The sequence below is a fragment of the Zosterops lateralis genome (genome assembly GCF_965231275.1).
Source record: "Zosterops lateralis genome assembly, chromosome: 3".
Lineage (NCBI taxonomy): Eukaryota > Metazoa > Chordata > Aves > Passeriformes > Zosteropidae > Zosterops > Zosterops lateralis.
The window spans coordinates 107770341-107789498 of NC_139764.1; the positions used below are offsets into that span (position 1 = coordinate 107770341).

General features: G+C 39.8%; 1 protein-coding gene across 1 annotated transcript; it reads right to left on the reverse strand.

Annotated features, from left to right (window-relative positions):
• Positions 1-293: 293 nt before the first annotated feature.
• Positions 294-18707, reverse strand: OPN5 (opsin 5; the record flags this gene model as incomplete). The annotated part of the gene is made up of 6 exons (XM_083858346.1): positions 294-357; positions 1638-1873; positions 4040-4374; positions 7516-7686; positions 11698-11817; positions 18569-18707. 6 exons carry the CDS (start codon positions 18705-18707, stop codon positions 294-296), a joined length of 1065 nt encoding a protein of 354 aa, XP_083714472.1.
• Between the last annotated feature and the right edge of the window lie 451 nt (positions 18708-19158).

Consider the following 19158-nt stretch of genomic DNA (forward strand, 5'->3'; position numbering starts at 1 on the left):
ATTTCTGTTAGAGCTAAGATGAACAAAAAAAAGGCCATTTTAAAGAAACTGAAGTGAAGGAAATCTTTTAATATAAACAAATTTTCTCTCTTTCTTTTCCTCTGAGTACTTAGAATATTTGCCCAGCTCTAACATGCTATTTTGGTCAGGATGGAAAGAACTGTACATTGTATATAGGAATAGGGAGTAAGATAAACCTGTCACCATTTTTTAATTCATTTACAGAAAGAGAAACTTGAGCCAGTAGGGTTGTTTTTCATCAGGTTTTCATCTGCTGTACGTGAGATGAGCCCTCATGCTTCCAGCTGGGTTTCATCCATCGCTGTGGAGTCCCTGTGTGCAGATATTGTGTATGTCCTGTGGGCCAGAGAAGGTACAATGGTCATTTTGCTCCCACCAAGCTGGAAATTAAGTTCCTGCTTCTGGGAAGTGATTCCTCCAAATCCTGCAGAGGCCTAGAGAAGCCAACCTGCATTCAGCTCGAGGGACTGGGTGAGACCTCCTTCAGATGTTAAACACAAATCCAGCTACCAAAACTCTGCTGAAGGTTACTTCAAATTTGTGCCCCATTTGACTAAAACTGCAGAACAGATCTTGGAAAACTATACATTCAACACCTCAGACATTTACAACATATATAAATCTGTATGTTCTGCAGATGAAATGTATCCCAGTGCAAGATTATGGGATGATCTGCTACAAGAAGCTGTGGAAACTCAAACTTGACTCACTGAGCAACACACCAAAAATCCTGGAATTGGTAAAGGAATAATATGAATGACAAAATGGTCGTTCATGTTTCTATCGAGGTGCATATGCTTTAAGGCTTTGGAGCAAATTATTGGAATTTTATTGTTTCACAGTCACTTATGTGTGGTATGGTGTTTGTGACAATCTACACTGTCAGATTAACATCCATCATTATCTCATTGTTCAACCACAAAAGTAAGGTACTTGTCTGGCATAATACAGAACTGTGCTTTTCCTCCAAGAGCATAATTAATGTTTTCAGGAATTCCACAGGTGTGCAGCACAAATTTTGCCTGAAGGTTGAAAATAAAAAAAAAAAAAAAAAAAGGAGAATTTCTTATGAGATAATTACACTTTGATTTGTCTGTTTTGAGGTGGGTTTTCTTGGTATGAATGGGTACCTGAAAATGTACCCATTTATGAATGGGTGGTTGAGGAACCATTTTCTCTCCCTCCTGATTCTGTGGCTGAAAGGCATGGTATTAACAGGTTAGTTATGGAAGGAATTTACACAATTCTCTTCCGTTTGCTTCACTGGCAATAGCAGCATCAACACCTCCTGGAGGAAACTCATATGATGATGTGAAAGAAAAGGATTAAGAAGACAGGATTAATTCAAAACCCATTAAAACCAATGGGACTTTTTTCCAAATTATACCAGTGGTGTTGCAGTTGGATCTACAAGCAAGGACTATCTTCTTGCTTCTCCTTATACACCCACAGTCACTCTACAAATTCTCCTGGCAAGAAAAATCCCAAATCAAAATAGTCATGGTCAAACCCAAGAGATAAGTTTCAATGAGCTGTGATTCTTGGTAGATCTTAGTTTGGTAGTTTTTGGAACATCATGTTGTTAAAGGTGTCCTACTCCCCAAAGAAGAAATTACCTTGATTTCTTTGAAGAGCTCTTGGCCTTCAGCCCCCGTGACCGGCAGCAGGCGAACTTGCAGTCGATGACCTGGTAGATGATGGGGTTGTACATGGCTGCTGACTTTGCCAGCAGCGTTGGCACCACTGAGAACTGGATGGGGACGGAATCCGGCCGTCCAAAGGCTGACCAGACCGAGACCACGGCGTAGGGGATCCAGGCAATGAGGAACCCTGCGCAGATCAACATTGCCACCTTGTGAGAGCAGAAAAGAGACAGCAGGGTTTACCCAGAGGGGTCTGACACTGGCACAGTAGCACAGAGCTAGGCAGAATGCAAGGGAATTGCATTCCACTGAATGGAGAAGAAAAATGATAACTTGCTTTTTCATATGAATGTACAAAATGAACAAAATCTGCCTCTTTATCTCATGCCTGTGTTTCTTTTGCCTGGCACAGAGCAGTTAATGAGTCTGCTATCAGACCTTGAAAAATGCAGCAAAGTCTGGCTAAATATGAAGAAACTAAATGAGATTTCAGAAAAAAAATAATAGCTTTATATTGAATTCAAATTATTTGAGGAGGGGATTCCTTTCAAAACACAGAATCTCCTTTTTAGGATAATATACTGATAATAGCAGAGCTATGAATGTTCTTGAGAAAAAATCTTTTGAAAACTGGGAATTTAACTGAGAGTGAGAATGCTAGTAAAATGTCTAGCTTTATTTCTCATAACCCATATCATGGATTTGCACTCCATTAGAATATGTAGATACTTTAAAAAGCAAATTTATGGTAAACATTTTAGTTCTGATAAATGAGTTCCTAGTAAATTAGTAAGTGACCTCCTTATAATGTGAGGAAATTCAACCATAGGAAAGTTTAGTATAAATACTAAAGAGAAACTGTTTATGGCCAAAAATCTCTAATTTTTATACTTTACCTGAACCAGCCTGTCTGCACTCGGTCACAGCCTGATATCACCTCAAATGATGCCATGCCATCATACATCCTGAAAAACATCTGCCTTTATACTGCTGCCATTGACAGATTATTGCTGCATCCACACTGGTAGCAGCACATGTGCACTCATTTGGAAAAAGGCAATTAGCAGGATGAGATTCTAAAAAAAAAAATTCACCAGAAAGCACAAAGGGTTTGGACATTGCATAACCTTTCTTGTAGCCTGTTGTTTTTGTTGTCTGTCACTGAAATAACACTGTAGATGAGCCAAGGATCTCAAACACAACCTGTTTGTTATAAATTGTGCTGCGAAGTCAAATGGGTTATAAGGGAGACTAATTTTCCGTATTTGTATTTATCCCAACATTATGTTCTCCAATGTAGATCCAAGACAGGAGGGAAAATTACTGATGTGGTGACTCAGATCACATTGAAGTTTTACTTGATCCTTCCAATATTCAAAAATTTTAAAAAAATCTGCAGTCTCAAATCAAAAGTTTCCATTGCTCTTCAAAGGAAATTTGCTGAATAACCACAAAAAAAAAAAAAAAAAGTAACAATTTGAAACATCCTTCTGAAAGACAAGTGAAGTTGTACCAGCTGTACTGGTAGCACTGACTGTGCAGGTACATAGCTGAGATTTTCAGATATGTTTAGACATAATGTCCCTTATTGCTGTATGTTATATAACTCCTAGTTCAACTCACAAAAATTGAAATAAAATTTGATCAGCCAAGTAAAACTTGCTTCTTGTCTCACTTTTGGCATGCCTTACAGGGGTTGGTGAATCTTTTACAGCCAAGGAATCTGATTTTGTTCAATACAAGCATTTCTTTTGAGAGATTTCCTGGCACAAGAACCAGTATCAAGGATCATGGCTGTCACCACTGCCAAACAGAAAATAGATTCAATCAGAAAGGGAAAACAGGATATGGTCTAAGATGAAAAATTAATTTTAGCAATTCAGTGCATTTTTATCAGCAGTTCATGGCTGAGCCTAACTGATAAATCATTTGCATAAAAACAATTGCAGTGTCACAGGATCAATTTTGGTTTATATCTTCATTAGCAGAGGAATGTAAACTGTCTGAAAATTTTATTTCCCTGCTATAATAAGCTGCCCTCTGTTTTCTGTTATGAGTCCTCTGCACATCTAACACCTTAAATTAGTCTTCACAACTGTTTCTGAAAGCAAAGGGTGATTTATGGTGGGGAGCAGGGCCACAGGGAGGTGATATGACTTGTAAAGTCATAGGGGAAAGCTGTGGCAGATCTTCAGAGTGAATTAGGGACACAAGTGTCCTAATCACAGAATTATGTTTCCACTCCTGTTTTTTCCCCATCTTGACAGTAACAGGGGAGAAAGCTACAAAAAACCACCTTCAGAGCATCACGTTATTGTCTCCAAATCTGCTTCTATGACCCAACATAGCGAACTGAGGAAAATGCTCCTACCTACCTTGGTCAGCTTCATTTCAAGTATGTGGCTGTTCTGGATCCTGGTATCATAGTGAGCTACTTCTTTGGTGGATGATTTGACTTTTAAAATAATTTTGACATAGGAAAACACAATCACAGCAGTTGGGAACAGGAGGCAGAAGAAAAGGATGCTCAGAACAAAAGCCTGTCCAGCCACTGAAGCCTGTGCCAGCCACCAGTCCAGAGTGCAGGAGGTCCCAAAGGGCTCGGGGGCGTAGCTCCCCACCCCAGCAAAAGGCACTGTAGCCCAGAACGTGGCATAGGCCCAGATTATTGCCAGGCAGATAAATGCATGATGCCTCTTAAGCCAGGTACCTGGAAGAAAGTTCAAGAGTTACAAGTTCATGTCCAGATGCATTTGGCACGGTGGAATATGTTGTGTCACGCGGAAGTGTTCAAGGCCAGGCTGGATGTGGCTGTGTGTAGCAAAGCATCCCCACACCTTAGCAGGTGTTCCCATATTAGGAAAGGATTTAGGTTTCTATTGCTCTGAATTTTCTTGCTTTCGAATGTTTGAATCTTCACAGCATGATTCTCACACAGCTTCATGTAAACAATACGTATTTTTAGAATTTATCTATGTGTTTGCATAGTTCTCCTCTGGGAGGAGAACATGATTGATGGTAATGGTGACCAATGAGGTTCATGAGGTGTTAACCTTTTTAAGCCAATCTTTGGCTTTTGTACAAAGTGTGTATAAGTTGATGGAGTCAGAAAATAAAGAAGCTTTCCATGTCTGACCTGCTGCCCTCTGTGTGTCTGCGAAATAGCACCCACAGGTTTCATTCTTTGTTTCACTTTTAAGGAAAAGAACCAGAAACTTCGATGCTCTTCTCACCATAATTGGCCTTGTGCCAGGGCAAAGACACCTTTTGGATCCTTGAAATGTAACTCAAGACCTGCAGCTATTTCTATTGGGCAGGATGACAAAAACCCCACATAGATTGTTACATATTTAAAGGAGAGTGCGGTGCATTTTCAGAGTGTGATAGCAAGTGCAAGGATCCTCCCCGCACATTCCACAGCTTATTTCACTTTTGTAGAGTTTGTTATTTTCGTCTTTATTAAATCTTTTGCTTTTCAAACACCTCTCATCATGCCATCCCACTATTTTTATAAGCCATTTTCTGAGGCTGCAGGCAGTCTTCAGGAGGTGGCACATCTTTGAGGAGCTAACAACATTCTGGCCCCATGCAGGTCCTGTCAGCTGTGAGAAATCTGGTCTATCTGGAAGCTGTCCCTGTGGGGCCTTTTGGAACTGGATGGTGTTTGAGGTGCCCTGCAACACAAATCATTCCATGATTCTGTGAAATATGAGGTTTGACTGTTTAACAACAACTCTGTCATGTTCATCTTAGCTCTTTGCAAGTGTCCATAGTGACCCTGAGCTCACCTTGTGCCTCGTGAAGACAAAGGCACACTCATATGGAAGGCTCCACCTCTCCTTATTTCAGATCTTTGCTTTAATTTGTGATGAATTACAACTGAGAAGAGTCCAAATTAAGAAATCTGAACAACCAGTTCAGCAACAGTTGTGGGAATCTTGTCCAGTAATTTCAATCCTTTCATGTAACTTAGGTTTTTTTCCTATTCTTTCTCTCCTATGTTAGGTGACTAAAGTTCAGACTCAGTGACTGAAAAACAAGGCTTTACAGTGGATATGAGATATCTAAGACTTCATTTTACTTTTTTATTCTTTTCCAGTAGAGAAAATCACCATATGTGTCCTGTCAGTGTAATAGGTGTTTTCATGTATCCTTGCCCTTTTTTTTAAGTAAATGCAAATAGAATTCCTGAAGATCAGAACATTGTCTCTCTGCTCATCTTTCATATGGCTCTAATTCGTCTAGAAAAAGTTTCAATTTGCAGGGTTTTCATCATCACCTACATGTTCAACACATAGGACTCAGGACTAACAAATTTAAACCTTTAATTTTTGCAGGAACTTGGAATATGGTGCTACAACATCTTCTCTTGGAACTCCCAACTCCTCTGCAGCCTCTGACTCACAGGGGAGTTTTCACTCACTTCACACTAACATTAAGGAGATTTCTTCAGGATTTCATAGTGACTTAAAACAAAACCTAAAAAAGAAACACCTGTAATTTGGATGTATCCAGTGTCCCTCCACAGCTGATTTTACATGTCCAGGTTACCGGACGGAAAACAAACATTGCCTGAAAAATGATGTATTCATGTGTGATGACTGAGAGACAGAAAGGTGGTTTGTTGTGCTCAGGGATGGAAAAACAAAGCAGCAGTAGCATAACTATTAAAAGAGTAAATTTTTGTTCTCCATCATTTTGTATGGACCACCATGATCAGAATCTTTGAGAATAAAGGTTTTGAAACATTTTCTCTTCCTGTGAACTAAGATGTCATGTTAAACACCACAGCTGGTGGCATGAATACAGCCAGCCACGAAATATTCATTTCAGCTCACCAAGTCTGTGAAAAAATTGTCTGTGATTTGGGTTCCCACTGAATTATTTTGAGAAGGTTTCTATGGAAAGAACTGAAATCCTGCTTAATAATATTGCTGTATCTAAAACTTAGCTAAGGAGACTTCCCCTGTACTCTCATTTAGGGAAAAAGTATGAACACATCAGGGTCTATGATAGCACATCTTAACACAGTACCATAGCTTTTATCTGCTTGCACAGACTGCCTTACTTACACTTCCTAGCTGCAAACATTCCTCACAACTTAACATGATCAATATTATATGTCATTATAAAGAAATCTGTTGTGTCCCTCAAGTCACATGGGCAAGGAGTTTACTACTTGTAAAGTCACCTTGAGCATTCCCTGTATTTGGATGGGAATTTAGTCCCTTACACTGCAAGAACATATTTTCTACACTGTGACAATATCATTTGACTGGAAGGAATGAAGCTTGTAATACATCATATTCTAGAGGTACAAGATATTGATGGATATGGTGATAACACACTGCTAAATTCATTTCATCCTCTCAGGTTCCATTTCCATATTTGAGACACTATTTCACATTATGACTTATTGCCCTTCCAAATCTCTTAGGTCTTTTAAATAGCTGGCCACAAACTGCAGAGAAATTTAGGCATCTAATAAGGAATATTTTTATGTGTTGGTTCATAAGAACCTGCAATATGAGCAATACTTGCATCTGTTAATGCTAATAGGCCTTGATAGACATAAGGTGATTTATCTATGAGGGGTAACAAAAACTCGTGGCTTAAGCAGAAAGCAGAGGGACAACAGTGAGGGTGTTAAGTCTAGGAAAATGAATTTAACTGGGATTTCTTGGATCATACAAACATGTTTCTCTCCTCTGTGTACTCCCCTCTATATTTAAGAAAAGTATTCCGAAGAGCTTAATTATTATTTCAGTGCGGTAAACTACAACACTCAATACAGCTTTCCTACAGTCATAGCTAATGCAGTTATGTATATATAGACACTTATTTGTCTTACCATAGGACAAGTGGCAGATTTTCAGGTACCTGTCCAGGCTGACAGCTGTCATGGTGATGAGGCTCCCACAGCCGAAGAAGAAACCAGCCCACCCATACCAGCGGCAGCCGATCCACCCAAACATCCAGCGGTGGGAAAAGAAGGAGATGATGCTGAAGGGTTTGCCTACAACTTCAAAAGGAGAAGAGAATGTTATCCCACTGATAAAAGCCATCCTGGAGAAAATCTCCTTTCATCAGAAAGGCAAACCCTCTCCCTTGCAAAAAGCCAATACCTGTAAAAGTACTCTGCAACGTGAAGAAAGGGCTTCAGGCACAGTGTGTGATGACTTTAAGCTGGAGGGTAAATTTAGGTGGGATATTAGGAAGAAAAGCTTTACTGTGAGAGTGGTGAGTCACTGTCATGGGTTGCCCAGAGAAACTGTGGATGATCCATGTCTGGAAGTGTCTAGGCCAGGTGGGATGAGGCTTGGAGCAACCAGGTACACTGGAAGGTATCTCTGCCCATGGCAGGAGGTTGGAACAAGATGGTCTCTAAGGTCCCTTCCAACCCAAAGCATTCTGTGGTTCCATGGCTTGTGAGGGCTCCATGCACAGGACTGAGCCTAAGACATCTCTAGGTAGATCCCATGGCACCCATGGTGTGGCAGGATGAGCCAAGCCTGCAGAAGGGCTGGAAATAGGTGCTTTACTATAAACCACCAGAACTAGAGGTAAACCAACACTCTGGAACCCATCATGGGCAGGCTCTTCTTATTATGAAACCTTCAGAGTACATGTTAAATCCACAGGCCTGTACCTAAACAGGATGGCTGATGGTGAGTCAGAGCTTGAAACAAGCACAGATCTTAGTCTACATCCCTGTAGCAAATTGAGTGTCTTCAAGCACAAAGTAAAGAAATTTGCTTTCAAAATGGACTTTTTCAAACCTGTCAAGACCCAGCAGTAGGATACACAGGGAGGTAAAGTGTTAGGTGGGAAGGAAAGATGTGGACTTGAGCTGCAGAAGTGGTTTCAGCTACTCTCCATGTCACATTTCTTTGGTGCCTCCTAGCAAGTCACTACACACAGATATCAAAACATTCTGAGCTTCCCCATAGAGATGGGAAATGAGTAACTATTTTTGAGGCTTTCTCTTAGTGGCACTTTAGCTCATTACTCCACAGGTAAAAGTGAGTTCTGCATTATGAAAACAGTGAAGTTTGGTCAAATTATATTCCATTCTCACCTTAAAGTAGGTTTACATTTTTAATATTTTTTAAAGTATTGTGACAAAGAGAAAGTTTGAAAATCGTAATTATCTAGTTGGAAATCTCTGCTTTTTCCTAATTGTTACCGTTTTCTTGGTCTTAATTTAGGCAAAGAAAAAAAATCAACTTTAATGGAACAGAAAACTCAAAAATTTATAATCTAGGGACATCTGTTTTCCAAACACTTCAGCTTTACTTACGAGCCTGATCTTAAATTCTCCCAGGCCTGAACATTCCAACTGCAACATTCAAACAACATTAAATATTGAACTCCACATTCCTGTGACTGTATCCCTTCCTTCACAGGAGCAGAAAGCACCTCTAGGGTTTGAAAACACTCAGCTTCCCTGGATGAACCACAGTGTCTGTTTTGTCATAGAAGCTCAGTGAATTCACTTATGAGAGGGCAAAAATGATCCTGCAAACAGTATTTCCCACAAGGTAACCCAGTCATAGAAACCAAGACAAAAATCTCTATTTTGTTGAAGTGGTATGCAGGAAAATATTTTTCTTAAAAAATATTCCATTTCAATTGAACTGAAGTAAAACCATGCATGCTCTTCTCATTCTGAACAGAAAATTAAAGCATTTCTCCCAAAATCAAATCTTGCAGAAAATTACCTTTGCTCCATCTTCTATGACAAAAGCATCAGGATTGAAAACCTTTTAAAATCAGATAATTTTTTTTTAAAAGTTATTTTTGGGTTACTTTCCTCCAGCCTAAGCCTGTAAGGAGAGTTCTGCCTCGACCTGCAGGATGTGCTCAGGTCAATGCACGATGTGTTTTTCTCCAAGCAGAATAAATGCACTTTTAATTTTTCAAGCAAAATCTGACCTCAGTGATAAAGATTTCCAGAAAAACATTAAATATGGCAAGGTTTGGTTATGTGCTAACAATCAAGCCAGCAACTTCAGGCATGTAAGCGACTGGCAGCTTTAAAGGCCAGCACATTTCTATGCACAAAATTAAATTTCTCTTCAGTAGCAGAGAAGAACACGTTGTCAGTGCAGAATGAGCCTGATGCAGCTTTGAACAAGGGGCTGGTGCCACCCTGTGGAAATCTGCAGAAGCAGAACCCTTTTCTTCAAAAAGTTGTTAAGACTGGTGTGTGAAATATGAAGATTTTTTGGAAAAAAATCCTGTCTTCAGTTTGTCCAGCAGACAGAAGCCATCACATTTCTCAACTGAGCACTTTCCATTAATTAAAAAAAAAAAAAATAAAAAAATAAAATTAGAGAACAGAGAAAATCAAGTATGGCTCTGGCAATCATTACTTTTGATTCCAAAATTTAAACCCCAGATGGATTGAGATACCCATGGACAAAAGCAAGGTGACAGACCTGAACAGAGACATTGGCAGCCCTCACACTAAGAAGGGTCCCAAACAAGCTGTGGTTTGAATGGTTGGGACACACAGTTTTTATGGTTGCATGTTTAAATTCATCAAATCATAGAATCACAGAATATTTTGGATTGAAAGAGATCTTAAAGACCATCTCACTCCACTCCCTGCCATCGACAGGGACACCTTCCACTATCCCAGGCTGCTCCAAGGCTCATCCAGCCAGGCCTTGGACACTTCCAGAGATGGGGCAGACACAACTTCTCTGGGCAACATTCAGAATATAAAGCTGGGGAAATTCTCCTGAAATACTCCTTCTCATTGCAGTGACTAATATAAGCCTTATAATACAGACTCTTAAAATATCCCAGAGGAAGGAAGAGCCAGTCTGGGGTTTTTTCCTTAACTTCTAAGTGTTGAGAGATGGAAGTAGTGTGTCCATGACAGAAATGCCAAAGAAATAACTGGGATTTCTCTGTGTGGTAGCAGTGGTATTTATACCAACATCTTTCTTCTATTGAAATAGTACTTCCTTCAGAAATCCATGTTTATTGAGAAAAACATCTGGAATCTGCAGGGATGAGCAGATCTTTGGTCTTGTGCTGTGAGAGCTCAAACAAGCATCAGTCTGGAGAGGGTGGGAGCCATCATTTTATATTATTCAGTGATATTTTTGGTGTTTAGATGAAGGCAAAAGCATCTGGAAGAGACAAGGGTAGGAAAAGAGTGCACTGGAGCTGAGGACAGAGATCCCAGTGTATACAGCACATAGGGATGGATGACTCTGCAAGCATATAATATATATGAATATAATTCAATTTCTATGGCACTGGGGAGATCCCATGGTCAGCTAGGTCCTGATACACATTGGATTGTCTGCCATCCAAAATATCCTTTTCCAAAGGACATCCAGCCCTTTCCCTGTATTTACCCATGAGCAGCTGAATCAGTCTCATGTCAAGAGCCAAAACCTCGATCTCTGCAACTCTGGATAAACCCCTCCAAAGCTCTCTCCTCCAATGCCAGGACACCCAGACTGGGGTTGAAATAAAAATCCTTCCAGTTGGCTCATACTCTATAGATTGACACAAATGCTTAATTTTTCTGATCCAGAGACAAAGGAAGATGGCCACTAGAGAGAAAATTGTTAGCTTTGATGGGCTGATGGCCACTGGCATTTTCCAATTATTGGGCTAAACACGTATTTTTGAGGCATTTGGACCCTTTTTATTTCACCCTATGGCAAGAAAACATCATTTTCTGCACCTGTGATACCAAGTTTTTGTGTTTATTGTGCCAGGGTGCACATGGAAGCTGCCTTTGGAGACCTGCCCAGTGCTGGGGTGAACAGAAGCTCTGTTGAATAAAATGAGCTCTAATTTTTCCTCTGTACTGTTCATTTCTTCCCATTAAAATGTTCAGGAATGTTGTTTTCCATCCTCCTATTATTTACATGCAAATAATTAGAGTAGAAATATCCACAGCAAAAGGCATTTGGTGCTCCCATGACTTCCAGAGGAATGTCTGTTGCTGCTGCCAGGCAGAATGGTGATATAGTAAAAACAAGGGAAAATAAAAACATGAAATTACCTGAAATGCCCAGATCACACACTGCTAAATTAACAGTCATTATCTCAGCAGGTCTCAGCTTCTTTTTTCGCTTTGAGGACATAAAAATAACATACCCATTCCCCAGAGTTGAAAGGATCCCTGTAATAATGGAAAATAGAATAACATTCAAATTAAAATCATCCTCAAAACCAGCAGTACTCCATCTTCATTGTGAAATTCCCTGATCTTTTCAGCCTGAACCTGTGGGTATTTTAGTCTGAATCGTGATCCTCTCATTGGCCCATAGAGACCTCAACTGCAGACACGTCCTTCCCACAGCAAATGCTGTTTTCCCCCCTGCAGTTGGGTATTGCTTTCACCACCTGAGGCTGCACAGCCATCGAGGGAATGCCCACAACAGAAACCTCAGAATCCTTCTGCTCTGACCAACCCAGTTATCACTGAAACATCTATACAGCCACGAGAATGAAATTCAGCTCTCTGTAATCACAGGAACCAGAATCTGACCAATTTCAACTTTATTAAATATTCTAATCAGATGTTGAGGGATGAATTTCTAGTTTAATTTAAACTATAATATATATAATTATATAAAAATTATAATAAAATTATTTTATATTATATATAATATGATAATATTTATATTGTATATTACATAATATATTATAATATTTTGTGTTATACTATATAATTTTACTATAATTATATAATTTTTTATATATTGATATAAAATCTTAAATCTTACATTAATATTTATTCCTATCATAAGAAAGAAAAATTATAAAATAAATCTGATTAATCTGATTTTAACTTCCAGGTAGAATTCACTGCATGGGATTCTTCTCATATTTGCTGTCATAGTTTTTTCCATACCATCACCCAAGGACCCACAGGTCCCAGCACTGCTAGTGGTTCATCTACCACATAATTAATCACACCTGTACAGAAAATTGTAGGGTTTCCAGTTCCCTTAAAGAAAATGTGTCTTCACTAACTCATATTTGAAAGAGTTTAAGGTCAGAGTGACAGTTTTGCTATGGAAACACGGGACAGCACACAACATCCCTCTCATGGAGCAAGGAGGTGAAAAACCCAAAAGGGACTGTGATCCATTGGGCCTCACACCAGACCAGGGGAGACAGGTAAGGGGGGAAAAATGCAGAAGAAAAGAGTGAAGAACAAAGAGGGCCTGTGCTACCATTGCCTCATGAAAAGGACTTACAACAGCACTGAGGGAAATGCTGGAGAGAAGTTCAGCCCAGGAAAGGGTGAGGAAGGGTGTTTTCCATTAGTATTTTAGGTTTGACACCTTTGTTTCACTACCTAAATCAGTAATTAAATGTTAAGCTTTGGGGGTTGGAACTGTGTGATGAGAATTGAAAGAGATGATCTTTAAGGTCCATCTAGCCCAAACCATTCTGTGATTCCATGATTCTGAATTTGTTCCCCTCGAGGAGCCTGTTTGCCCACTGCAGTAACTGGGAGTGAATCTTCCTGTCTTCATCTCTACTGCTTTTTCTCTGCTTATTTCCTCCCTATCCCACTCTGAGAGTTGTCCTGAGTGCTTGTCTGTTGCAGCAGCCCATTTTTTAGAGAGCAGAAATGAGCCAAGACAGACTTCTTGTTTATCACAGCATGAAAAGGATCCTGGTTAATTCCTCTTTACAGCTCAGCCATCCTGGCTCCAACTATTCACTGACTCTGGCCGCAGCAGCTCCTGCTATAAGTTCCCTTTACAGCCTCTGACTGCTGGTTATTTCCTGCTAAACCCTGAGCGGAGGGATCGTTTTGTAGACTCTGACTGCAGGCTTTCCCCCAGCTAGACTGTGACTGCAGACCCAGACTGACCTCATAGCAGTGATTCTCTCTCCCCAGGATCCTTCTTCATCAAGGTTCCCACATTCATGACCCTGCACGATAATCCTCTCTAGCTGACCCACTTACGTTTATCACACTTGTCTTTATTGGATATAGCTGTGACTCATCAGGGGTGAGGCTACATCATGTAATTAACACAGCTGTTACTTATCAGGGGTGAAGTCACCTGTATTCAACTTCTCCTACATTTGGCTACCTGCTGAGGCCAATTCATTACCCTACTCCAAACAGAGTCACAAACAATCCAACTTTCCTCTCTTGATAAGCCACCAGAGTCACCCTTTGTGCTGCCTGGTAAGCAGGGTTCTCCTGGGGCAGTCTGTTTCCAGAAGGTCCCAGCACCCTCCAGCCTCCCAGCAATGCTGCTCTCTCCAACTGTTGTACCTTTGAATCCCACATAATTTTCATCAGTCTTCTGGCAGGCTAGACCTCAGGAATTGAAGCTCAGGAATTGAATGGGTATTTAATTATTTAGTGATTAATTTGGAAATTCAGCAATAAATAATCCAGTATTTAAATGGGTATTTTATTGTTTACTCTGGTCCATCAATAGCATATCCCCTTGCAAGGGTGCCTTGTCCCCACAAAATCAAGAAACTCAACCTGGGAACATCCATGAGATAGAGAGAGAAATGGTTCCCAGATGCTAAAACCAAATTATTTGAGTTTTAGAATATGTTGAGTTTAAGAAATGACTGGCTGAGGAACCAAAAGTTTACCAAATTCAGAAGAAAAATACTTTGAGTTTGAATTTTTCTGTGTTAAACACAACACTTACTGGAAATTTTATTTTTATATTGACAGTATTGTTTTCTATATTATTTTACAAAATAAACAGAAGGACAGAACCAGCTTATTATTGATCTTAGGTTTTCTCATCAAATTTGATTTACCCTTGGTGAATTAAATTTTAACAACAACCCACTCTTATGGCTCTCCAAATTTAATCTGAATTATAAGCAGATAGAGGTATTCATATGAGTAATTTTCTTCCTTGCAGCTGAGTGAATGAACCTCAAAGCTGCAAGCATTTTTCATATATTTTAATCTTTTTCTCTCTTAATGCCACTTTCCTCCCCGGTGATATTTAGGATAACTAGAATGCCAGCATCCAGTTTGAAATATCTTCTGAAAGCATTTGACATTTTCCTGAATCTTTTTCAACTGACTGGCAGTCTAGAGAGACATCTCTATCAGCCAAGTAGCTCTGAAGTTGCCAAGTTGCTCTGAAACCACTGCTGATTATTAATATCAATGTTTCAGAAAGCCCCAGCCCAGTGACCTCCTAATCCCATGGCTGGAAGGGGTCCATTGATAATTTGTGCTGCCTTTTGTCTATGCCTGCATCTGAAAATTGTTTATCTGAATTTTTTTTTTTTAACTCCTTGATGATCAAAACTTTATAATCTCCTTTGATGAGGCATATAATGCTTCATTTCTTCTGCTATGAAATTACTTCCCCAGCAGTTCAGCTGAAGCTCTTACTGGAGCAGGATCCCAGCTCTGGTAGGTTGGAAACAGGGAAAAAAAGACTTTTCAGATATAAAAAAGAGTGATAACTAAAAAAGTGACACCTGCAGAGACAGAGCCAGGCTGAGACACACAACCTGCAGCAAGAGGGGAAAGTGTTTACAAGTAGCCAACTGGAGAAATAAACTTCCACTTCTCCAACCTAAGAGCAGTGCTAAACCATCAGAGAAAATAAAAAATAACAAAAATTAAAAAGGAAAAAAAAAGATAGTTCAGGATTTCGTTTTCAATTAAGCTGTTTCATAACGGGCTGAGGGAGTGTGCACAACAGTTTGTAAATCAATAGTGACTTGCCAAGGCACTTCAGAGGATCTGACAGCCAGCAGGTCCCTGCTCAGTAGTTTGTCACCCTGCCTGGATATACAGTGAATCAATCAAGGCAGTGATGAAAAAGCTGGTGGGGGAAGTGATAAAAACAAAATAATTGGATTCTTATAACTATGTGCATAGTCTGACTATTTTTTCCTGGATGATATAGAAAGCTACACATGGAAATGAGCTATTCAGGACAAAGGATCATGCACTCACATAGAATTTATCAAACTTGTCAAGACTCCTGATTTCCTTCAAAGACAAAAACCCAATTATTTTTCTATTTCAAATGACAATACTTCAGCTGTACAACCAGTCTGACCCTAAAAGTTCTGCAGAGTTTCCTGATAAGATCCAGACTTGTTCACTCACTGTTCAGCTTTCCCTTTTTGAAAGAAATTTTAAACTCACTTGCACCTTACACAGCTCAGGTGCAAAAAATTGCACAAAAGCAGCCCTGGCTTCCCACCTCCTGCTTCCCTGTCCCTGCTGTCAGGATGTCCCCACAGGCCATCCTCAAGAGGGGCCACAATTTCTTGGAAGGTATCTGCAAAGGAGTAGGGCATGCAGTTCAGTGGGAAAATGTGACAGGTTTGGTCTGAATAACAAGTCATAATGAAAAACCACAGATATGGAATCATAAAAATCATTTAGGTTGGAAAAGACCTTCAAGATTATCAAGTCCAACTTTTGAGTGAACACCATCATGCCCACCAAACCATACCACAAAGTCACCTTCACTCATTTCTTGAACACTTCTGGGGCTAAAGATTTCACCATTCCCTGGGCAGCCCATTCCTGTGCTCAAACATTCTTCCAGTGAAGGATTTCTTTTCCTAAATATTCTTATTGTATAGATCCAAGGAGTATGCAAACACAGGACTTATATGGATATGGGAAGACCATAATTAGCTCTAATGAAAGCCACTAGTGAAGTTTCTTATGTACACAAGGGCAAAGTAATTAACCAAGTAAAATGCAATGCAAAACACACATTTTAAAAATTTAATTAATTTAAAGCTAAATGAGGGATATGATGTGTACAGAAACATACAGATACAGCAGAGCTGTGGCTTGAACTATCCTGGCCCAGGCCACTGGATACAATGAATTCACAAGTCCAATATCAAAATGATTGTGAGAGCTTTTAAAATTATAATTTCAGTTTCCTCACATTGCTATGGAAGTCTGTGCCTTTATGGTTGGCTTTTCCCTTTTCACTAGAAAATTTTGATTCTTGTTTCTTGTCTTAATTTGATCATGTCTGTGTTTTTCAAGATGTTTCACACCTGACAGGGGTAATTTTTGGAACAGGATAAATCCACACTATATACAGTGAATACAACAAGGCAACACAGTGTATATTAGGAAGATTCATCCATCGCACATATTTCCTGGGATTAAAGCTAAGTTTACTTAACCAAGTGAAAAAAGAGTGAGGGTCATTTTGTACAGTTCAGTGAAGGTATCTGTCTGCAGAGCAACAGAAAAAAATATGTGTGAAAAGTGAGGATACCTACAAAACTCTGTGAATACCAAGAACAGCACAGAGATGCAGCTTCACCTCTCACCTCTGCTGCTCTGAATTCTTTTTTCAATAAAGACATAAGCAGAAGAGAATCGAGGAAAAAAAACAGACACATAAATAGAAGGGCAAATACTAACAAAAACTCTGCTACCTCCACTATGGAAAAGATTACAGTACTTAGGTCAGTCAGAGGAAAAGCAGTAAAACAGAGTCTTACAGGAGGGGGGAATGTAAAGTAGTAAATAAAAACCACAAAGGTAGGACTGATTGACAGATCTTGGTATTTTGTGCACAACTTGTTGAACAAGACAATGAATCAAAACTGAAATAAATGCCAAGGAATTATTGTACACCCTGTATTCAACATTGTCTTCAGACATCTGACACCTGGAGCCCAGGTGTCTTTTATAGAACAGTTCTGTCCTCAGATCAGTTTTAGTGAGAAAATAGCTGTTGAGCTGTGAGAAACTGCATGAACTAAGACCATAAAGCATAAAGGAACTTAAAATATATAAAGAAGAATGGAATGGAATGGAATGGAATGGAATGGAATGGAATGGAATGGAATGGAATGGAATAGAATATGGAATATGGGATATGGGATATGGGATATGGGATATGGGATATGGGATATGGGATATCCTGAGTTGAAAAGAATTCACATGGAACATTGAAGTCCAGCTCCTGACCCTGCAGAGGACAATTCCAAGAATTCCACTGTGTGCCTGAGAGATTTGGCCAAACGCTTCCTGAGTTCTGTCAGGCTGGTGCTGTGACCACTGCCCTGGGGAGCTGTTCCAGTGCCCAGCCACCCTCTGGGTGAAGAACCTTTTCCTGATATCGAAGCTAAACCTGCCCTGACTCAGCTTCATGCCATTCCCTCTGGTGTTGAGGCAAATATGGACACAAAAAGACATTATTCTGTCTTGCTCCATAAAGTAAAGAAGACAAATTATCAAGAATAAGGACCAGTTTATCCCTAGAAGAAATAGAGACCAACATTTTCCTGGTGAACGATAACTCCTTGGCATGTGAATACTTTAAAAAGAAATCAGTCCCAGCTATCATGGGTGTGCACTAACCAATAGAAAATTGTATTTATTCTGCTTGCAAGGTCATTTTGAACCTTGTAAAGGATTTCAACAAAAGGATGGGGAGGGTGGTAGGCAGAAAATATTGCTCAGTAGGATGTGAAACAGAGAACAGATGATGCCAGGAGCTGAGCAAGGGTCACATGAACATGTCTGAGGGTGTTCACTGTTGTGTAGGCTCATGAGAAAGGCTGTGGAAATCAGGCCATAAAACCTACAATGCATATTGAGGGAAATCCTATTCTGCCCAGGGACAAATTAAACTTCAGAGTTTTATCTGTTATTAAAAACAATGAGTATTTCTTCACTTTTTGCTGGAACATCTACAGCTAGTCACTTTTGGCTACCTACAGCAACATTATCTCTTGACATTAACTGTTGACACCATATTTCTAACACATTATCTCTGCTCCCTCCTAGATTTTTCTTTCTCGTATGAAAAAAATATGCAATTACACATCTAATGAACAGCAGTTTCTGCCTCATTTCTGAGAGCTGCAAGGATGCAGCAGCACAGTCATATTTCAAAGACCAATTATAAAATCATTACCAATTATTGTCAAGTAAAAGCCAGCTACGATGTCAGCTTCTCTAGAGAGCTTTGATGCAAAGGGGTCTTCCTTTTGGAGATAGTGTGGGATGTATCCTTCTTGGGAAGAATTGCTGTGATCTGATGCCATCCCACTCATGTCCACTTAAGTGCCTGAAAAACAAAAGAACAGAGTTTGCAATGGATCACACCTGATGTTAAAAAATGTGAAGATATTTTTGTTCATACGCAGGATCCATCTTCCCATCTTCAATTCTGCTCTGACTCCCCAGGGCATTTCAGGATACCACTCAAACTTGCATAAAGCATCATGCCATGATTTAGGTCATGACTCACTTTATCCAAGAACATCATTATTTATATGGGACCACAACAGGAAAAAGGCACCAAACCATTGGAGAGTGTCCAGAGGGGGCCATGAAGATGGTGAAGAGTCTGGAGAAGAAGCCTTTGAGGAGCAGCTGAGGTGACATGGTCTGTTCAGCCTGGAGAGGAGGGGACTGAGGGGAGACCTCACTTTAATATCCCCATGAAGGGAAGAGGAGGAGAAGGGGCTGATCTGTTCATTCTCATGACCAGTGACAGGACTG